The sequence below is a fragment of the Echinops telfairi genome, unplaced genomic scaffold, assembly GCF_000313985.2.
Source record: "Echinops telfairi isolate 266 unplaced genomic scaffold, ASM31398v2 ScPeMD7_2010;HRSCAF=2546, whole genome shotgun sequence".
NCBI classification, from domain to species: Eukaryota; Metazoa; Chordata; class Mammalia; order Afrosoricida; family Tenrecidae; genus Echinops; species Echinops telfairi.
The window spans coordinates 4,155,820-4,179,335 of record NW_022105908.1 but is presented as its reverse complement, the minus strand read 5'-3'; the positions used below and the strand labels follow the sequence as shown (position 1 = coordinate 4,179,335).

The 23,516-nt window shown below is 43.9% G+C and overlaps 1 protein-coding gene across 1 annotated transcript in view; it reads left to right on the top strand.

Moving 5' to 3' along the window:
• The window catches only part of DNAH9 (dynein axonemal heavy chain 9), a 397,093-nt gene that overhangs the window by 162,355 nt on the left and 211,222 nt on the right, over positions 1-23,516 (top strand). The window contains exons 29-35 of the mRNA XM_045293291.1: positions 3,576-3,820; positions 8,495-8,630; positions 10,240-10,348; positions 11,521-11,668; positions 13,890-14,064; positions 21,463-21,636; positions 22,578-22,785. Of these exons, the coding sequence (XP_045149226.1) occupies positions 3,576-3,820; positions 8,495-8,630; positions 10,240-10,348; positions 11,521-11,668; positions 13,890-14,064; positions 21,463-21,636; positions 22,578-22,785 (1,195 nt within the window). The remainder of the gene's footprint in view (positions 1-3,575; positions 3,821-8,494; positions 8,631-10,239; positions 10,349-11,520; positions 11,669-13,889; positions 14,065-21,462; positions 21,637-22,577; positions 22,786-23,516) is intronic.

The window sequence follows — 23,516 nt, the reverse complement described above, 5'->3', positions numbered from 1 at the left end:
AGTTTTCCCACAACCTTTTAGAAGCCCGCTCGTGTGCTTCATGGAAATATCCGCAATCATAATGATGTGAACCCTTCATTGATCTTCAGCTCTTAAAATCAGGGAACGCAATGACAGAAGAGAACGTAGCTATTGTCAAGCACGACAACATAACATTAAAAACCATTTGAGAGAGAGCAGGGCAAGGACGGGCAAAGGAAACGTAGTGGGAAGGATAGGGGTACTTATATATTAACCTTACAGAAAACCGGGTACGGGACCAAAGATCATCAAATGTTGATGCATTCATAACAGCCAGAAGGTGAAACACCTGCAAAGTGCCTCACGTGATGAATGAGTAAACCAAAATGCCAGCTACCTACATAATGGAACAGTTTTTAATAATGAAAATGAAAGAAGCATGTAACATGCTGCAACATGGCTGAACCTTGAAAATACTATCCTAAATTAGCTCTATAGAAATGACCACATATTTTATTAATCCATTGATGTTAAATGTCCAGAATAGGCAAATCTATAGAGGTAGACAGCAGATTAATTACTGCCTAGGGCTGGGATGAGGTCAATGGAAGTGACTACTAATGAATAAAGGTTTTTCTTTTGGAGTGATGAAAATTGGTAAAATTAGATAGTGGTGATGGTTGCACAATCTGTAAATATATATGTATATTAAACGTGAAGTTGTACGCTTTAAGATACACATTGGAATTGTATGGTGGGTGAATTATATCTCAGTGAAGCATTAAAAGGACAGGGCGAAGCTCAGAGAAATTGGGTATGACATTGCTATCCAATCTATTGCTCACACAAAGATCAATCAATCTAGAAATATAATACAGTTTTCCATTTAGCAACCAGAGGACCAAATCTTCTCTTCCTCTTTTCCTTTTCTCCTTCCGCCTCTCCTTTGCTTTTGCTTCTTTCTCTTGGTTAAAGGCAATGTCCTCAGGTCAACTTGGTGCTTGACGTCCTCCAAGTGCTTTCCCCCTTTGTACCTAGAACAAACCGCATCTCCCACACCTTGCAGACCTTCGTGCTTGACGTCCTCCAAGTGCTTTCCCCTTTGTACCTAGAACAAACCGCATCTCCCACACCTTGCAGCCCTGGGCTCTGCTTTCCTTTCAGTTCAGCTTGTACCATTCTTTCTTTCTTTTCCACCGTTTCTTGAACTCTCCAGTCTTGATCCTGAACTTAACAAATTCTGCACTCATTTTCACTCTTCCTGTAATGCTTCCCCATGGATCTTCAAATGCCTAACTCTTGCTTCCTGTCATATCTTCACTTGAATGTCAAAACCATAGAGACTGCTGTCTGGCCACTCTCCTCATTCCTACCTGGGCAGAGCATGCATTAATGTCCTGAATGAGCAAAACAAGAGCCAGGATTTAAGACTCTCTTCTTGACCTAAAAGCAAGGGCAGAGCAAATGTTTTGTGTTGGGATGGAACAAAATGTATTTGTGCTATTGAAAATAAAACTGAACTAGATACTTGCACAAAATCTCCTGCTGCAGTTGAAGCTGAGTATCTTGCCCCCAAACAGCCATTCATCTGGAACCTTCGTGTTGAGCTTAGTGGTCCTGTTTTCCTCATGAGTCCGGCTTACAAAATTCGAGCACATTCTTTGAAAGACCTGGGTCATTTAATTTTTAAAATTGTTTTCTTTCTGAATAATCATTGTTACGTTAAATGTGGAATAGATGAACAAAATGCGTGTCAGAGGAAACTGCCCATCATCCCACCACCAGGTCAACTTGTTGGTACATGTTCACTTCGGATCACTCTCCTCTGTTCAGGAGTAACTCAGTGAAAAGTATGAAGAAACCTGATTTATAACAAGTATAAATAATTTTCACTCATAACTTAACAAGTCCATCTAACTCTTCTAACTGTTCATGTTTTCTACAAGTATTTACCCAGCGCTTAGTATGTGCCAGACTCTCTGCTGTTGTTCTTATTAGGTGCCACCAAGCGAGCGCCAACTCCTGGCCACCCATGCGTCCACTGGTGGCGGAGCACCCCCACAGTCTTTCCTGTTGTTCAACCCATTGTGTCAGTCCATCTCTTCGCAGCCACTATCGCAATCTATCTTGCTGGCCGGCTTTCTTTTTTTCACTGACTCTGTCGAACATCAGGTCGTTCTCCAGAGAGTAGCCTCTCCTACATGTCCAAAGTATGTGATAAAAGCGGTCTTGTCAGTTTCCACGTCATCTGTTAGGGAGGCAAATACAGAAGCACTGCAGTAGTGATTGGGCACTCTTACAGCTCTTATAATAATCTATACATCCATTGTGTCAAGTACTTTTGTTCAATTTTTTTATAGACTCTTTTTTCCAATAGTTTTATTGGCATATAAGCCACATATCATACAATTCAATTACATGAAGAGTTAGACAATCATCACCACCATTTTAGAACTCATTCTTCATTCTCATCATTATTAGTGCCCCATTTCCCCCAAACTCCCCTGCCACACCCTCAAGGAACCATTAGTGTAGTTACTGTCTCTACAGATTTACCTAACCTGGATTTCATATGCAGAAAACATTTTTAAAAAACTAACAAGAATAACAAAGTAAAACAGATACAAACCACAATTGAAAAGAAAGCAGAGAATAATAAAAACTAGAATAAATTTAAATGGATCCTACAGGAGATCCAATGATAGGGTGCTAAGTTTTAAGATAACTGTATCTGCAACAATCCACTTTCCAAAGTATTCTGCATGCTAGCAAGGATATGCCTGTCCCTGATCCATGGTCAGAGGGAATTCACCAGGGGCCACGGGTATTTCCTCTTCGTTTTTTTGTTTTTTTTAAACTGAAACAGCTTTAAAATGGGTCAAAAGGGATATCAAATTAAAAGATTACATTTTTATCTAACTATGTCTGCCTTAATAGACTTTGCAGTCATCTCTGCCTGATAACAGGGCTATTCATATCCCTCGACTAGGATCAAAGGGAATTCTCTGGAGACTTAATCCATGTGTAGACCTTGCAAATGGATTTTGGGCTTCCACTGTCATCCATAGCCTTCTGCAAACCAGGTGTTCACAATTTAAGATAGGATACCATTCCCTCTTTTAGATTTGGATTATATTCCTTACAACCGTTGGATCATGAAGCTGGGGTGCTTTTTCCATGTCATTTAGTTGATGCGTCTGACACCTTTCTACTTCCGTTTTTCTGTACAAAATAATTGCTTCCTCCTCTCTGTTCCCACCTAACTCTATAAATGTCTCCATAATAACATAGATCACCTTCTATTATAATAACATGACTTTCTTCATCATACTAAGAGGTCATAGAGGTGATGAACTTTGATTTTCTATGCCCATCTCCTGGTACACTTCCTTGGCACTTAATTGGTTACTAAGCACTCTATAACTGCATGATAAATTGAAAACTGAATGGATCATCTTTCCCCAAAATTTAAGAGCCCAACATATCCTGGGATGATACCCTCCACTGTTGACTTTGAACCTCACTTCAGACATCAGCAGGTTCTCAGAAGAGCTGTTGGGGTGTAAGTGAGTGACAAAGGGGCTATTCTGGCTGTACCTTGTGTCGTCTTGCAGGTGGTCCAGCTTGAGGAATTGCTGACAGTAAGACACTCTGTGTTTGTGGTGGGCAATGCCGGTACTGGAAAGTCTCAGGTGTTGAAGTCCTTGCACAAGACCTATCAGATCATGAAATGCCGACCTGTCTGGACTGACCTCAATCCTAAAGCAGTTACAAATGATGAACTTTTTGGCATTATCAATCCAGCCACACGTGAATGGAAGGATGGTAAGAATGGGGTCTCAGTTATCTCATACTGCTATAAAAAAAATTGCAAAAGTTCACATCAGCCTCTTGTCAATGGATTGCTCTATTGTTGAGAACACCATTCCTTGGTTTATAGACAATCCTCACACTATGTCTGTCTTTGTGTGTGTGTGTGTGTGTGTGCTCTTTCTATAATTCAGAGCCTACCCCAAACAGGCAATCCAATTTAATAAAAAGTTAAATCACAGTCCAGTCGGTTAACTGATTGCACCACAGTGTGCTGTGGAAGGTGATTGTATTACATTATCTTAGGCATATAGTCCTTACATCACATCACATGCTTCCCATTGCATCACATTATATTATGGACAGTAATCTGTTCTACCAAACCACACCGACTTAATCACATGTAACTACTTGGATATACCCGTCTGAAATCAGAGGCCATATCATGAATTGCTTTGACACATTGAACACTAACCAAACAAGACCAGATGCATTATGGGATGACATCAAGCACCTCAGACATCAAGAAAGCAAAAGGTCATGAAGACAGACATCTATTAGTAAGACTTAGCATCTTATCTTTTTATTGCTCTTCGTGATTTTATCTCCCCTGGACTTTTTCTGATTAGTCAGTGGAGTTCTTTATATAAAGGAGATGTTGATCCTTTATTTGCCATTTGCAGTGCTATTTTTTCCCTACCATTTACCTGTTGATGTTTATGGTATAACTTACCATAAACTTTCCTTTAGATTTTATTTCTGCTTGTATTTTTTTAACAGAAGCCCTCATAGCACAATGGTCAACCACTAGCTGTTCATAGGAGAGAAGATTAACAGTCTATTCCCATACAGACTACAGCCTAGGAAACCCTATGGGTCTACTCTACTCTGTCATGTGGGGTGACTATGAATTGATTCTACTTAGTAATATAGCATTTCTGTGAGCTGGAATTGACTCAATAGTATACAACAACACTCTGTTAGCATCTGGGATTCTTACTTAGCTTATAACTAACTTTCATCTATAGATATAGTGTCAAATCTGATTCTAAAGATTCTTTTCACATTAACATTTTTATCCATCTGGAAATTATTTTGGGGTTTAGGATGAAATAGTGTAGAGAATCAACGTTTTTTCTTCCAGATGGATAATTGACTGTGCCAGCACCATTTAATAAGTAAACCGTGCTTTTACTCAGAATTTAAACATGAGCTTGTAGTTTATTAAAACCTATACATACTGAAGAGCCTGCTGAGATCTGAAAGGTTGGCCGTTGGAAACCACCAACGGCTCCGGGGGAGAACGACTGAGCTTTCTATTCCCGTAAGCAGTTACAGTCTCAGCAGCCCACAAGGGCTCGATATGAGTCAGCATTGACTTGGTGGCAGTGAAGGAGCCCGGTGGCATAGTTGGTTAAGTGTTCGTACGCCAACTGCAAGGTCATCAGTTTGAACTCACCAGCTGCCTCACAGAAGAAAGTTAAAGATGCCTGCCCCCATAAAGATTTCGTTTCAGAAACCCTATGGAGCAATTCTGTGCTGTTTTATAGGGCCATTATTAGTCAGAATCAGCTCGACAGCAAGAAGTTTGTTTTGAATTTCCTTCGTATATACTCAGGTCTGATCCTGAGCTTTCTGTTCTGCTCCGTTCATCTATTTATCTAAGCTGATCCTCATGACAGGAGGGGCGTGACTCAAACCCACTGCCATGGAGTCTACTCCCACACAGACGATCACGTAGGAAGTCCGTGGAAGAGAGGCAGACCCTCCAGGAGATGGAGGGACACAGTGGGTGCAACAGTGGGTTCCCACAACCTGACAGCCATTGTGAGGATGGTGCAGGACCGGGCAGGCCTTCCTTCTGTTGTGCACGCTGCTTTGGGCCATTGTACCACCATGGGCAGGAACCTAGCAACAACTAAGCTAATTCTATTCTCATTTGGTTAAAATAATTTTTAAGCATGTAGTAATACCTGATAAAGTAAGTCATTCCTCAAAAGTCTTTGTGGTTTTCTTGGCTGTTCTCAGGCACCTTAGAGTTGAAGCCAATGTAGTTTGAATTTTCCCCACATTAGATTTAAGCCAGTGTAGTGTAATTCAGACTTTTAAACTCTGATTGAATTTTAATAAAATTTAACAAAATTTACACATTCAATTTGGGGGAAATGGTAAAGAATAGAATAAATCTAAAAAAGAGCACACTCATGCAAGTAACTAGACCATGGATTGTTTTTTAATGTTAGGATAACCTTGTAAAGTATAAATTTAGTGGGATATTTTAATATACCAAGCAAAACTAGACAACAATTGGCAAATACATCTCCTAGTTGTAAAATGTTGCATCCTGTGAATAGAAAATACTCCTTTCCTGATTGGTTCATGGAACGTTTCCAGAACTCAACATTTAGTTGGCTACAGAGGAAGTACAATGAATGAATTTACAGGCTACATTCTCTGATAATAATGCAATAGTTAGAATAAATAAATAAAAATACAAATTTGTTTCTATACACTTAATCACTAAATGCTCTCTCAACCCTTAGACAAAAGAGAAAATTACATTGAAGCCCATCTAGGAAGTAAGGAAAAGGAGAGGAATTCACCTAAAAGGGGAGGAAGGGAGAAGAGCATATCTAAAAACGATGGGAAAGTTTTAAACTCTTTATGATGGAAGGCAGGACAGTAATAAAGGGTGTTGGTAATCATATTAAGAAATTATTCAAACAGTAATAAACTAAACCTGAAGGAAATTAGAAAAAGGGGACTAATAAAGAAAAAAAATGAGATTATTGTAAAGGAACAATAGCCCCATCCTACCCACCCTCCCAAAATATATGTATATGAAAGATCAAACAAACCTGAAACTCAACTGCCATCAAGTTGATTCCAACTCACTGACTGTGGAATGGGGCAGAACTGCCCCTGTGGGTTTCTGAGGCTATAACTCTTTATGAGAATAGAAGGCCTCATCTCGTCCTGCAGGGTGGCTGGTGGTTTCAAACTGCTGACCTTGTGGTTAGCAACCCAAAGTGTAACCCACTTGTGCCACCAGGGCTCCATAAGATGGATAAACTCACTGTCCTAGAGTTGATACCAACTCAGACACCAAAACCATTTCCATTACATTTAGGGAGTCAGATAGGCCTACAATCAACATTATTCAGTGCTGCTAGGGTGAATGGGAGCAGTTCAAGAAAATGAAGTGAGACAAGCAAATGGGATATATGAGGTGATAGGAGGAATAGAAAAAATATATAGTTCTATTGATTATATGACATCATGCCTAGAAAGCCCAAGGTAAATAGTTTTTAAAAATCACCAAAAGTAATAAGAAAATAATTTAAGGTAATGAAATATACTCACTGCCACCCCGTCTATCCTGACTCATAGCAACCCTATTGGACAGAGTAGAACCTCCTGTTGCGTTTCCAAGGCTGTAAATCTTCACGAGGTTCGGAGCCTCATCTTTGGCTGGAGGGGCTGCTGAGCATTTCAAGCTGCTGGCCTGGAGATTAGCAGCAGCTTTTAACGAAACTAGCAATCGGGAAATGGAAATGCAGGAAAAAATACATCCCATTCACAGTTATTTGGAAATCAAAGTTGAGTTGATTACAGCTTTGTAATTCATGGTAACCCCATGTCTGTCAGTGTAGAACTGTGCTCCGTTGGGTTTTCAATGACTGATTTTTCAGTAGATCTCCAGGACTACCTTCCCTAGGTGCCTCTGGGTGGACTCAAACTTTCCACTTTCCCTTACCACAATGACCAAGTACCGAGCATGGTAATTGTTTGCACCACCCAAGGGGCTGTAGAAGGATTTGAGATTACTGTTAGTAAAAGAGACACCTGGGGAAAAACTGTAAAACTGTTTTCCATATCATAAAAGAATCAGAACAAATGAAAAGATATAACCATTTCATTGACTTGGAAAACGAAATATGGTAAAACTCAATTCTAACCAAATAAATTTCCTATCAGGCCAATTATCTTCTGGGGCCTCTTGTCCATTAGAAAGACAATATTATTAGGTGGTGATGTTGTACTTGAGCTCAGAGGAAATGGCTCCTAGAGCAGTGTTAATAACAATTGAGCACTTGGCTACTAACAGAAAAATCCACAGTTCAATACCACCAAAGGCACCTTGGACAAAAGGCCCAGAGATCTACTATTGAAAAATCAGTCGCTATAAACTCTATAAAGCACAGTTCTATCCAACACCAAGAACTGGAGTTGCCTGAAAGGTCAGCTGGTTTCTTTGTTGTCTTCTAAGTATTGTTCCCATTGACATTGAGTCAATTCCAACTTACAGACATCCTCTAGGGCACAGTAGAACTGCTCCCTAGAGTTTCAGAGGCTGCAAATCTTTCCGAGAGCACAGAGCTCCATTTCTCTCCCCAGACACAGCTGGTGAGTTTGAACTGCTGACCTGGCAGCTGCACAACATGTAACCCACTATGCACCAGGGCTCCTGAGTTTTGTCCAACCCAAAACTCATTGCCATTAAGTCCATTTCTCCTCGTGCTGCTAGCAGTCTTATATGGGTCTTCTGAGACTGTAAAGCCTTACATGAGCTGACAGGCTCGTCTGTCTCCCAAGGAGCAGCTGGGAGCTTTGAACCAGCCCAGCGTCTACCCACAGTTCTAGCAGGGCTCCCTGCTGAGGATTGGAGGGTGTTGGGAGAAAGTGGGTCAGTGGGGAGGTGGGAAATCCTCCCTGTGTTGCTCTTTCTAGGACTGTTCTCTTCCATCATGAGGGAGCTCGCCAATATCACCCACGATGGGCCCAAGTGGATTTTGCTGGATGGCGACATAGATCCCATGTGGATTGAATCTCTGAACACTGTCATGGACGATAACAAGGTATCTAGGGGGAAGGGAATCCCCACACCATCCCTAAGTCAAGGCCCTCATTAGGGAGTTGCCCACCGGGTGACCTGGCCAGAGGGAGTGACATCAAAATGACACTGTACAATGTTGCCCTGCATTTTGGCAGATGTTTATAAAAAGCATCCTTGTAGTTAGTGTTAACCGCAAAAATCTTTTTGGTAAGCTCACCTTACATGTATCACGTGTATACAATGCTAACCTTCTATGCTGGTTTTCTTTGTGAACCTTCCAGTGTGCCCTGGTCTGATCTTTCATTGTCACCAGATTACGAGGATGCTTTAAATCACCTGCTGTCACCCACACATGGCTGCAATTGTGAGGGTGGAGCAAGACCAGGCAGTATTTTATTGTATTGTGCAGAGGTCCCTCTGAGTTTGGAAGTGACTCTCTGGCATTCAACAACAGAATTTCCGAGCCTATGTCAATAACTTTTATGAGAATGAAGTAGTAAATAAATGAAAAGAAGGCAAAAAATCAAAAAGCATTTGCTCAGTTATCATTAAGTTTGTAACTAATTATGGCGGTGTGTTTAGCATGATTGGAGTTCAGTGCTTCAACAACTTTTTCACACGGGTTCATTTAATCCTCTCAAAGAGATCTTTAAAAAAATCAAATCAAATCATATTGGGGATTAGTTTGCTTTTTAAAAAATAAAACAAATTATCTGGAGATAAAAAACACCTGAGCCTTGTTGGATAGCCTCAATAGTGGCAAGTCTTTATCCATTTGGAGTGCATTTGACTTTTCATAAACAAGGAAAACTCACTGAAAGCCCGTGAAACCAATATTGAGCTTTGTGTTTCCGGGCGACTCCTCAGTGTGTTCAGAGCGTTCTTCCAGAATAGAGGTCTTAAACATCATTTCCACACTTATAGACTCAGGAGAAATGCGTGCTCTTCCAAAGAAACCACTTGAAAAGAAGCAGTCGCCATATGAAACCTAAATGCTTTCCCTTTATATTTCGTCTTACTTGACCCTCGGCTAACAAATGTCTGGCCAGCTGCTTCTGAAATGCGCCATGAGAACCCCATGAGTCACCACACTGCCAAGCAGCAGACCATGGGATGATGCCGCGGCAGGCAGGACGCGGGTCTGTTTGGCACGGGTCTACATCCGTAAAAAAGGCAGCCAGCCACACCAGGAGCTGCCGTTGAGTTAACACTGACGCATGCTGCCCCTGTACGTGCCACGGGGTTGCTGGCCCTGCTCCCCGGGATCTTCCAGGGCTCACTGTTCGAAGAAGATTGCCAGGTCTTGCCTGAGAGGTGCCTTTGGGTGGTCTGAAAACTCCAGACCGGTGGTCAGCAGCCACGTCCATTAAACACATGCCCAGCCCACCCCCCGGAACTTTCCCAGCAACGTTAAAGTAATTGACATCAGTTTAAATGTATTAAATCTCTTCTTTTTTCCTGACCGGCATACAAGGGTGGGAGTTGACAGAGAAGAGAGGGAGAGAAAAAAAGGATTGTTGTCAAGGGGAAAAAATTACAAAACAATGACAAGCACCAAGAAGAAAATAGGCCACCAGGTAGCCATGCACCCCAACTCTGTCCTAAAAGGCATGCCCCCCTCTGTGTTCCAGGTGCTGACCCTGGCAAGCAACGAGAGGATTCCCCTTAATCCCACGATGAGACTGCTCTTCGAGATCAGCCACCTGCGCACAGCCACCCCAGCAACGGTCTCCCGAGCAGGTCTGTCTGCAGACCAGGCTTGGGCCCAGAATGAAAAGTAACACCAAGCTCCAAGCGGGAGCCAGAAATGGATCGTCTGAAACACTGACCTAGTACTCATGTCTTATTCACGTGCTCTTGGATGGAAACAGACTGTACGACTAGGGTCACACGACTTTTCTAATTCTAAGTTGCTGTACTCCTGGGATGGCAAATGTCCCTGAGCTGGACAACTGTCGGCTACACACAAGGGCCTGCTTTTAGGCCAGTTCTAACCTCCATACCAATGCCGATGACCCAGCCTTGCCATTTCTCTGGTTGCAAAATGTCAACCTCAGAGCTTCACCTTTCCTGCTCACCACTGACCAAATTTGTTAGCAGGCACTTAAGGATAAAGAGAACTCGTTTGTTCTCGTCAGGTCCCCTTTTAAGGACCTGTGCTGAGGTTAGTAAACTCAAGCCAGGAGAATCGTCTCTTGCTCTGTATGAGTTACCTACGGCTTCCAAATTAGTGCAGTCTTGTGGCTTAAGACCACAGAAATTTAGTCTCATAGCTGTGGAGACTAGAAGTCCAAAATCAAGGTACTAGCTGGGCTGGGTTCCCTCTGAGGTTTCTGTGGAAGAAAGCTTCCTTGCCACTTTTAGCTTCTGGTGGCTCTTAAACTGGAGCTTTCTCTTGGCTTCTGGTTGCATCTCTCTGCCTCCACCTTGCATTGTCTTCCCTCTAAGTGTGCTTCTCCTCTTCTTTTTCCTAGAAGGTACTTGTAAGATAATTCTAGATGTTCTAGGGTGACCTCATCCCGTGAGCCTTCATTCAATTCTACCTACAAGACTTTTTCCAAATAAGGTCACATTCATAGATTCCAGGGGTCAGGACCTGAACACAAATTCTTTTAGGATCCACCATTCAACCTCCTACACACTCTGTAACAAGTACTGCTAATCAGTCTTCTTCATCTTGAGCTTCAGTGAGACCTTTAGGATCCTGTTGAACACAATTCTCCGTACAGCTGTTGTTTGAACTTGGTCCTCAAGAGCAAATCTCTTTGGCTCCTCAGACTCAGGTCAGAGTTTGGTTCTTTAGAAAATCCAGACTTCTGTAGTTTTCCTAAACAGAGAAAATGCCCGTTAGGCATGAAGACCATGCTCACATCTCTGAAAGCCTCACTGGGTGATATTCTCTGTGCTCCCAGGCATCCTGTACATCAACCCAGCAGACCTGGGATGGAACCCTCCAGTGAGCAGCTGGATCGACAAGCGGGAAGTCCAGACAGAAAGAGCAAACTTAACCATTCTATTTGACAAGTACCTTCCAACCTGCTTAGACGTGCTCCGAACCAGGTAGGCAATCAATCAAAGAAACAAGGTTGCAAGCCAAAAGAGCAGCAACTAACCTGTGGCTCACACCTGATGCCCTGCTGATGCTCTCCCCTAGCCCCACATCCCATGTCCCAGAGCACTTCCCTGCAGACACAGCGGATGACAGAGAGGGATACATATGAATGGGGACCATGTATGAAATGTCTGTTTTCAGTGCAGGAAAGCAAGGAGGTACATGAAGAGGAGGAAGATTTGGAGTGCCCATAGTGAGTGCCATGTGGGTATCACATCAGATAACAACAGCCCTAATACCCAGACCCTTCAGACTGCACGGCCAGAAGCCTGCCCTCTGCTTTGGTCCACCAGGGCTACCATAACTCAAAGCAAAAGTTCACTGCCATTGATTCCATCCTGACTCATAGCAATTTCATGAGACAGAGTGGAACTATCCCAGGGTTGACAAGAGTCAAAAACCTCATCTTTCTCCCATGGATCAGCTGGTGGTTTCAAACTGCTGACCTAGTGGTTAGCAGCATAGCTAGCAACCCCGTATGCCCCCAGGACTGTAAGTAGCACAAAATGAATGAGTGGAAGGAGCTGCTATTTATTGTCTGGTAGCTTTGGAAGCTAAAGTCCAAACCAACGTGTCCATTCTGAGGAAGGTCCTCTTTTGTCTCATTCAGCTTCTCATCATTGCTGGCCATCCTTGATGTTCCTGGGTTTATAGATAGCATCTGCCCCCATCGTCACTTGGTGTCTGTCCTGTGTATTTGTCTCTCTGTGTCTGTTCTCTTTCTAAAACACCACTCAAAAGAGATGAGGTTTAGGACCCACCATGCTCTGTGTTAATTCTTTAGCTTAAAAAAACCCCTATTTTCAAACAGGATCACATCCACAAGTAAAGGAATTAGTGCTTCAACATATTGGGGGGCGGGGGGCAAGTAAGGAAAAAGATTGAGTCTGTAACACATTCCTACAAATAAGCCACAGGCCAGACCAAGTTGTGAAGGTGGCACCGCTGAGTGCCACGTGAGGCTGCTTGCCATTCCTAGCTGTGGAGGTCCATGACTCAGACAATGTGGGATCAGGTAGAACTCATCACTTGGCTAGTCTTGTCCCTCTGGACACTGGGGAATCACACTCCCTCCTACAGATTTGCCAAAAACAAAAGCAGTTAGCCTTGACCACCTGCCACATAACTCGAAGATTAGTTACTCTTAACCAAAAGTGTACTTCTTCCAGCACAGTATATGCATAAGCAGAGACCACCAAGCTAAAGAAGCAATTCTATCAAACTCAAGAGTCCTCAGACATCCTACATCTCAAAATAAATTGAGTGAATATACACCCTACACTCAGTCTGCCTCGTTAGTGTAATAAAGTCACCCATTCCCAACCACAGTTCTGGGGGCTAGTATTTACAACCCATATTTGGAGGAGTAGTCACCATTCGATCCAAACAGCACCTATTGTGACTCTTGAGATGCTTTGTGATGACTGAGGAAACAGGCCAGTGAGACCTGTGAGGTGTTGACTTGTATTGTTGCCGCTGCCTATTACCCAAGGACTGAGGGAGCGAGCATCAGTCTTCAGAAACCAAAAAGAAGGGTGTCAGAGGAAAGATGAGAGGAAGCTGTGTGAGTGGCTTACTGTTGCCCTGACAATACCACCAAATGCATTGTCTCACAGTTCTGGGCGCTGCCGGTCTGAAACCAGGGTGTTAGCTGTATTGATGACTGCTGAGGGCTCTGAGAGAAAAGCTGGTCCATGGATCTCTCCCAGCTTCTGGTGCTCCTTGGCATTCCTTGGTTCATACATCACTCTACTGTCTCCTCCTGGCCAGCCTTCCTCTGCTTCTTTCTCTGTGTTTATTCTTCGCTGTTATAAGGGCCCACCCTTCTCAAATATGGCTTCACGCTGCTTTTAATATCTTTTAAAAACCCTAAACCCAATCAAGGTGGCATTCACAGGACCCAGAGATTAGTACTTCCACAAGTCCTTTTGAGGGGTGTAGTTAGGTCCATTAAAAGACTTTCCTGCATAGTTCTCTTTCTTCTCTTTTTTTAACCAAAGGACTTGACCCAAGGATAGCTGATGAGAATAACCACCACAGTCCTCTCAGTCCCCGAGAATCTGATAAATCACGAGTCCACCAAAACCAGATGGGCTAAGTGTCTAGCCAACAGGAGACCAGGATAGAATGTCCCTGGGCTTTACAACACTTTGGGGTCTCTCTGTGCAGATTTAAGAAGATTATCCCAATCCCGGAGCAGAGCACGGTGCAGATGCTGTGCTACCTTCTCGAGTGTCTCCTGACCACGAAGGACATCCCCACAGACTGCCCCAAAGAAATTTATGAACTTTATTTTGTGTTTGCCGCTATCTGGGCCTTTGGAGGAGCATTGGTCCACGATCAGGTAAGAGGATGTGCTGGTGTTACTACCACCTTCTAGACTGCACACACAAACACTGGTGTTTTTCCAACCAAATTTGGAAGATGTGACCCTTAAGGGTCAGAAGCACCTTGTTAGACCCAGTGTCGTAGAAAAGCCTCCCTGGATGAGAGAGAAGACTGTGATATGTTCAGAGCTGTTTGTTTTCAGGTTCATGAACATATCTTGTCATCACTGGAGGAGTCGCAAGGTTGGCATCTGAACAACCATGGGCATAAATGCACCTGCTTCACCAGGTGATGTGAGTTTCCTACAGAGGGAAGTAGAATGATCATGTACTGTAGAACCTTGAGTGGCCAGAATCCTTTTAGCTTTCTAAAAATAACTTTAGAACTAGGATGATATTGGGCTGTTCTCTACCAGACCAGAGTTGACCATCCTCCATATCCCTGACACACAATAAAATGGGGCAAAATTAAGAGACACATAAGGTGTGAGAAATCCAGGTATATTTTATCTCGTGATGCTGCTTTCTGTGACCTCCTTGTTTGGTGTGCGGCGTTTTAGCTTGGAGTACCTTGGAGTGAATGGCGTCCATGTGCTCTTAACCCTGCCTAAATCCCCAGCCGGTTTCTTTTCTTCTCATTAAAAAAAAAAAAAATCTACCTAAAAACAGTGCAATCAAAAATAGGCAAGGCAATCAGCAGTCTTTAAAAACTGAGACATGCTAGCTATCGAGCAGTGTCATTTAGTGGTTAAGAACATGGATTCTGGACCCAATAGTACCTGAGTCTGACTTAGAATTCTACCACGTATCAGCCTGGACACCCTGAGCAAGTTATTTAACTTCTTTCTACCTTACACTTCCAATGTGTACAAAGGAGATAAAGATGGTGAAGATTAAGCAAACTGTAGTATTCTAATTGTCTGACACAGCTACTATCAGCCCCCAGGTAATTAATATCCAGTTGAACTACATGCAGTAATTATGAATCAGCCCCCATAAAAATTTGAGATACACCTAATAGTTTATAATAAGTGAGAACTACTTTGTGAAGTACATCTAAATGTTATTATTACTATTGGATTATTATGTTAAAGATGTTTTAGTGTATCCTGGGGTGTTTTATGCTGTGTACACATTAAAAGGTCTGATATATACATAAAAAAATCAAAAGGTATTGTCGAATATCATACACATCTTTATTAAATGAAAATATAAAAATATAACACTCTTGTTGCTCAATATAACCTCCATGAAAGTCTACATGTCCAAAGGCAGTATTTTCATTTCCCCAATGTTTCTCCACAAAAATTCTGTCCTCTGATTTACACCAAATCAAAACACACTTTGGCATCCTCAACTCAAAAAAAAATAAATAAATAGAAACCAAAGCCACTGCCATTGATGCCACAGTGACCATGAGGGAGAGCAGACCTGCCCTGGTGGGTTTCCGAGGCAGTAAATCTTCATCAGAGCACAAAGCATCATCTTTCTCCCTCAGAGAAGCAGCTGAGTTTGAACTTCAGACCTTTAGGTTAGTAGTCCAACGAGGAACCCAATACACCACTAATTCATGTTCCTGTGACATGTTCTTTTAGTTTGAGAAACAAAAAGAAGTCTGCTGGAGCAACCTCAGGGCTGCAGAGTGGGTGGGGTAAAGTTTCTCCTGACAGTTCTAAAAGGATAGCCTCTCTACCCTTGAAAAATGAGCAGGTGCATTGTTGTGATGAATAAAAACATCAGTACACTTTCCTGGACTTTCACTCGCCAGTACGGTTTTTAATGTTCTTTAAAATGCTTTGCAATAAGTTTCCCTGACCTTCAGGTGTCCTTTGGAATCCCAGAAACATAGTTGCCATAACCTTCTGAGCTGACTCTGCCTTGAATTTGAATTTGACTGCTCCGTATCTCTTTAAGAAGTCACTGTTTCTATTAGACCCTGCTCTCTAGCTCATAGAGCATATTTATAAGCCCAGCACATATCCCCACCTATGATCCACCTCATAAAGTTATACTCCTTAGTTGGATGGGAGGAGCAAGTCTTTGAGCTGGATGACCTCCCCACAACCCTGTTGGTACCCATCCTGCTGAGAGCTTTCTGGGGTCCAAGCTTTTTGTTTAAACTTGAAAACTCCAAGTGATGTATGATCTCAATTTCAGTAGCTCTTGTACCAATGGTAATTCTGCCTTGTTCTTCCACTAGCTTCTGGAATTCAATATTTCTTTATTCATTGAGGCTGACAACCTTCTGTCTCGACTTATTTTTGAGATATTCTTGACTGTCCTTAAAATGCTTGATCCATTTTAAAACTGTTGTTTCATGTGAGGCAGCATTGCTACAAAACTTCTGTTTGGTAAGATGTCCACTTGAATCTTTGTTAATTTTTTTTTATTAGACTCTATCTCAAAACATTTTTTCATGGCATAAAAATTATTTTAAGGCACCCTAATAAGATGGTGTCATGGAAGCAACTCAATGCCATTGAACTGCAGTCCTTTTGGGTAGCAGTGCAATGTCTACCCAAATGTACCACCAGGGCTCCTACCTCTAAGGTTAATATTTATGAGGCGTGAATGGCTCAGGGGTCAAATTGTGTCTTCCATGCAAGAGATCTGGCTATGATTCCTGGACAATGCACCTCATGTGCAGCCACCCACTCATCCATCGGTGCAGGTTTATATTTTGCTATGATACAGAACAGGGTTTGTTGTGACTTTAGACTAAGACAGAAAAGGAAGAAGGGTTGAAGATTTCCTTCCAAGAAGCAGTCAATGAAAACCCTATGGGTTACAATGATCTGATCTGCAGCCAATTGTTTTGTTCTATTGCGCATGGAGTCACCGAGAGTCAAGGGTCCATCGGTAGAGCTAAAACACCAGTAACCTGATGCCTCTTCCAAAGCAGGGGTCAAACCAAGATGCAGTTGTTGGAAAGTTATGATTTAGTCTGGGCTGGGACGATTGTGGAACTTTTTTCGAGGAGAGGGGTAAAAGTTGAAGCCACCTAGGGCAAAGCCATGTTTTAGAAATCTAAGTTGGAGGTGAGCCGAGACAAAAAGAACGAACAATAGCCTTTTTGTTTTCACAGATTCTTGGTTGTAACGTCCATCCGGTCTCTCATCACTTCCTGACATATTTTTTTTTTTGGTGCCCCAAATTCAGAAGACAGTTCTCAGTGTCTAGGGACTTTTATATTTCTCCTTTCCCAGAGCCAGATCCTTGGGGAGCAGGAGAGGGATTGAAGAGAAGAATGAGGGGGTCTCCCACAACAGGAGCGTGCCTTTGGGAATTCCATGTGTCTGTTCATCAATCCCCGGTGCTTCCTCAAGGAACTGCTTCTCTGACAGCTGTACATCTGAGGCAAAGGAAACAAAGACTGCGGAAAGCTGGCGGAGAACTAGCTGAATGTACAGGGATCCCCAAAACATAGCTTATTGCTTTCTACCGAACGCAATCTCTGACGTTTAGCTGCTGAAATGTCAGACAGCAACTGCGGACTTTGTGTCTCATGTCTGTGCTGAGCAGCCATGGGGGTAACAGGATGAAGTACCTGGTCAATTTTCCTATCTCTGTACAGAAAACTTTAAATCCACTCAACTTGTATTAAAAGCCTAAGAGAAAGCATTCCCCCAGGTGTCCCGGGCTGGGGAGCAGTTGGAGCCGTGGGCAGCAGTGCTGGCTCACGGGAAGAGGAAAAGGGAGAAAGCTTTTAGCAGCAGGGGATGCCCAAGACCCCTCCACAACCTGCTTTAAAGATAAACACCAGAAATAGGACCGTAAATGGAAAAGTAGGGATTTTGCCAAAATACTTTCATCAGGAACACTGATGGTGCTTGCATTTAAAAGGCTGCATGAAAGCAGAGCAGAAATAGAAAATGGAATCCGGGGCTCAGTCCTGCCTGTGGTTCTGAGTCAATTCTGACTCATGGTGACCCTGTGTGTGTTATAGTACAACTTTGCCCCATATGGTTTTCAGTGGGTGGTTTCCCAGAACTGCTTCTGAAAGTGCCAGGCCATGTTTGGAAGGTAGCGCTGGGTGGACTCAGAACCCCAACTTTGGGCCTAGCCACCGAGCATTTTAACTCTTTAATGCTTCAGAAGGACTACAACGAATGTGTGTTCTCTACTTCGTAGCCATCAGAGGGGTGGTATCTGTTCAAAGTATTTAGTAGAAAAAAAGCACTAAATTGCAAAGGTGGGCCTAAGTTCAGTTCCCAATCCTGCCACATGCTTCCGGTGGTGGAACTTTTGTGCGTTTTTTGCCTTGTTGTGTATAAAAGAGGAATCATTGAGCCAGCATAACGTAGAGTTCTGTGAAGATCGAAGAAGGTGTGATTGTATTGCAAACTTGACTGTAGCAGCCGGGTGCTGTTGCTAGGGACCCTCTGGTTGGTTCCAACTCATAGCAACCCTAGGCTCAACGGAACAAAACGCTGCCTGCTCCTCTGTCATCCTCACAATTGTTTTGCTTAAGCCCAGTGTTGCGGCCTCCATGTCAGTCCATCTCCATGAGGGTCTTCTTCTTTTTTTGCTGCCCTTCCACTTTGCCAAGCATGATGTCAACTTTCCATAGACTAGTGTCTTCTAATAACATAGCCAAAGCCCACGAGACAAAGACTCACCATGCTCACGTCTATGGAGCTGGCTGTGCTTCTAAGACAGTTGTTTGTTCTTCGTGACAGCCCACAGTACTCTCAGTATTCTTCACCGCACAATTCAAATAGGCATCAAGTCTTCTCTGGCCTTCCTTATTCAGTGTCCAACTTTCACGCGTATCTGAGGCAATTGGAAGGATCATGGTTTGGGTCAGGGGTGCCTTAGTACTCAAAGTAATGCCTTTGCTCTTCGATACTCTAAAGAGGTCTTATGCAGCAGGTTTACCTAATTCAGTATGTTTTTTGATCCCCTGACTGCTTCCTCCATGAGCATTGATTGTGCATCCAAAGACGTTGAAACACTTGACAACCTCAGTCTTTTCTCCATTACAGCATCCTAGTGAAGTCTTCCTGTAAAGAGTAAAGAGTAAGGCGTAAACCCAAGGATTGTCAGAATGCAAAACAGAAGACACTTTGACAGGGGCCTCTCCATAGGTGTTCTTTGCTGAGGAAATAACAAGAGGTGAACTAATAAAGAACCACTGGATTGTCTCAGCAGAGTTGGCCATGCCTTTACAGTGTCCAATTACAACAGAAGGTTACCAAATCGCAGGAATTGGGCTGAGGTAATGTAGGTGTGGAGCAGCTCATGGCTTGGTTGGGAAATTGGTCACGACATACAAAGGGGAATTGAGGCTGAGGCACGGAGAAGACCTATACAACTTCGCTTTTTTTCTAGCGCTGGCCCTCATCTTAAATCTTCCTAAACCTAAAACCTTGTTTTTATAGACAGGTAAAAGTCTTCAAGTGTTTTATACGTGAGTTAAAAATAGGGATCGCCACCCCCAAACCAGGCTTCTTATTGGAAAGAACAATATTGAGAAGCAGTAATGTTCTCTTATTATGAATTCATATCAGAATAAGAACAGCAAACAAAGCTGTCCTTATCTTAGAACCTGGGCCTAATTCCCATTTTCATTTCTGAGCAAATAAGCTCAGGCTCATTTATTTCACAGGCAGTAAGATGAGAGGCAGAGGAGCCCTGGTGGTGGTGCAGTGCTTACCCTTTGGAGCGCGATCCGCATGGTCTGCAGTTTAAAACCACCACCAGCTCCAAGGGAGGAAGACTGGACTGTCTACTCCCATGAACAGTTACAGTCTCAGGAGCATGCTGTGCGTCAGCAGTGACTCGATGGCTGTGAGTTTGGGTTTTTGGAACATAAGTGGAGCTGGCTCTAGGCCCAGAGTCTTTGCCGTGTGCTCTGCGAGCCCCTCACAGTCCCTGAAGCCCATCCTTGCCCTGCTCTGTGAGAAAGGAATATTTCCTACAGAGATCAAAGTAGGCCTAAGACTTTCCCTAGACCTTCGTGTTCTAAGGTTGGGTTTGCTCCCCAAAGAGCTGTTACCAGCAGTATTTTGCTATGAGTGTGTACATGTGTATCAAAGTGTGTGTATGTGTGCGCGTGCACGTATGTGTACATATGTATATATGAGACTTGTGCATGTGTGTGTGTATGTGAGGGTATGTAAATGTGTCTTGACTTGGCCACAATAGCATAATTTGAGTCCATTAGGTGCACTGTCCTGTCCCTCGGGGACTCACAGCTAATAGGTATGCAGGTAAATTAGACGCCTTTGCTTCTTTCTTCTGCCCCAGAGCTTTGTTTTCTCTACTGCTCCTATATTTTAGAATTTTACCATTGAGGGAACTTTTTTGTTATTGTTGTTGCTGGTAGGTGCTATCGAGTTGGTTCTTTTTCATACCAACCCTCTTTACAACAGAACGAAGTACTGCCCTATCCTGTCCTGCGCCATTCTCACCAACATTGTTCTATTTGAGCCCTTGTTGCTGCCACTGGGTCAATTCATTTCCTTGAGTGTCTTCCTCTTTTTTTTTTTTTCCCCTGCTGCCCTTGTACTTTGCCAACCATGATGTCCTTTTCCAGGGACTGGTCTCTCCTAATAACATGCCCTAGGTACTTGAGATGAAGTTTCTCCATCCTAAATTCTAAGAATTCCTCTGCTGTACTCATGCCAAGGCACATGTGTGTGTCCTGGCATTTGAGGGACTTTCAGTATTCTTTGCCAACAACCCACTTCAATTGCATCAGTTGGCCTGTAGCCTTCGTTATTCACTGTCCAGCCTGACACGCCTATGATGCAAATAACTTAGAAATGTTTTCTAGAATCCTCTGTTTACAAATGAGGAGGCTGGGGTACAGAAATAAGCAATCTGCCTGGAGTTAAGTACCTGGCTCTCCTTCTGGGGCTCTTAGAGGTGAACAGTCTTATGAACATGTTCATCTGACTGCCGTTCTGGAAAGGGCTCACATTCCAGGAACATCTCTAGAGGATGAAAGTGGTTCATCTCTGGGAGTTAGTGGGCCACAGTTGCCCGTCTTGTGGTCAGGGTCTCCTATCTCCTTAACTCTGCTCTAACCCCTGAACCCACTATGATGAGCTGTTGACCCCGCTCTCAGGTGTTCTAGTGTTGGGCAACTCAACTGCAGAGTCCAGCAAAGGTGCTGCCATACTGCACAGCAGCAGCGGCCCAGAGACGCGTGACTGCTATTTGAATTCTGAGAATGCTGTGGAGTCTGCTCTTAGACCATAGTATCTTGATGCTGCATGGTTTCTTTGACAGTGCCCACTGCTGGGCCTCATAGCTCCTCAGAGGAGCAATGATTTTCAAAGGAGTGGGGTCCACTGGGCAGGAGTGCAGGGCAGTGCTTGTGCCCTGCCTTCTGCCCAGTGTCTTGGTGGACTGTCTGTGTGGCTTGAACCCTGCAAGACCCATTCTCCCTGATGCCTTCATGTTTGCAGCTTGTGGACTACCGGGCAGAGTTCAGCAAGTGGTGGCTGACCGAGTTCAAGACAGTCAAGTTTCCTTCCCAGGGAACCATCTTTGACTACTACATAGACCCAGAGACCAAGAAATTTGAGACTTGGTCCAAGCTGATCCCGCAGTTCGAATTCGATCCAGAGATGCCTTTGCAGGTGAGTGGGCTGAATGGGCCCGGGAAACTACAGCGCTTCCTGGAGTAGGCCTGTATCAGAATTCACATGGTTTATCTAAATGGATCTAAGGGATAAGCACTGGGCTGCTAACCGCAGGGTCAACAGTTCAAACTCACCAGCTGCTCTGCAGGAGAAAGATGAGGCTGTATGCTCTCATTAAAGATTCACAGTCTTGGAAATCCTATATAGGGCTCTATGAATTGAAATCAACTCAATGGCAGGGGAGGTAGATGGTACAAATAGTTAAGCTGTTAACTGAAAGGTTGGAGGTTCAAGTCCCCTCAGAGACTTCTGAGAAGGACCGGGTACCCTACTTCTTTCTGTATGGAGCCCAGTTCTACTCTGACATACACGGTGTCGCCATGAGTTGGAATCAACTCGATGACAGTGGTTAGGAACTAGTAGGCCCGCAAATGTATGCTTTTGCCGCCAATGGCTAGCAGACTTCAATACCAAGCCAAGCAGACATCCTGTAGGGAGAGGAATAATATGGGTGGACGATTCCTAACTACAGGGAAAGGGGCCATGGAGAAACAGAAGAGAGCTGGGAGAGGAGAGTGGGGATACTTTATCTCTACCCAACTGCTGAGAACCCGGAATATGAATTTATAAGGTGCTCTCACTGGATCGGGGATAATGCCAAACAGCCCTTCTTACTGGACTCCCTGTATGCTGCAGGTGATTAAGAGTCTCAGCTATGAACAGAGGGATGGAGGCTCAAGTCCCCCCAGATAGATCTTGAAAGAGAGGCTAGTGATCCACTTCCAAGAAAAGCCCATCCACTGAAATCTCGAAGGAGCACGGTTCCCCTCTGATGTTCTTCGGGGCCCCAGGAGTCAGGGTCCACTCAGCAGCCGCTGGCCGGCCCTTGGTTGGCCTGGCCTCCACGAGCCCCTTTGCTCACGGTGTCTCTGTCTCAGGCATGCATGGTGCACACGAGTGAGACCATCCGCGTGTGCTACTTCATGGAGCGCCTTCTGGAGCAGCGTCGGCCTGTCATGCTGGTGGGCGGTGCAGGCACCGGCAAGTCCGTGCTGGTGGGAGCCAAGCTGACCAGCCTGGATCCCGAGGAATACCTGGTGAAGAATGTGCCTTTCAACTACTACACCACCTCAGCCATGCTGCAGGGTGAGGAGCCTGGCAGGGGGTGGAGTGGGGGTGGGGCGGGGATCTAGGTGGCCTTTGTCACCGAACACAGAGCTGCCGCAGTGTCAAGACCTGCGGGACTTGCAGGGCCAGGGCCAGCTTGGTGCATTTTCTTTCACTCTCCTTTCTCACTGCACCTCTCCTTCCCTTTGCGGCAGCTCTGTCCCTCTTTTTATTTTTAATCATTTTACTGGGGGCTCATACAACTCTTATCACAATCCATACCTACATTCATTGTGTCAAGCACATTTGTACATTTGTTGCCATCACCATTCTGAAAACATTTGCTTTCTACTTGAGCCCTTGGTATCAGCTCCTCATTTTTCCATTCCCTCTCCACCATCCCCCATGAACCTGTGATAATTTATAAATTATTATTGTTATGTCATGTCCTACACCAGGGGTCCTCAAACTTTTTCAACAGGGACCAGTTCACTGTCCCTCAGACCGTTGGAGGGCCGGACTATAGTTTTTAAAAAAAACTATGAACAAATTCCTGTGCACACTGCAAATATCTTATTTTGAAGTTAAAAAACAAACAGGGCAAAAACACCCGGCAGACCAGATAAATGTCCTCGGCGGGCCGCATGTGGCCTGTGGGCTGTAGTTTGAGGACCCCTGTCTTATACTGTCCCATGTCTCCCTTTACCCACTTCTCTGTTATCCGTCCCCCAGGGAATAGGATCTATGTAGATCCTTGTCATCTGTTCCCC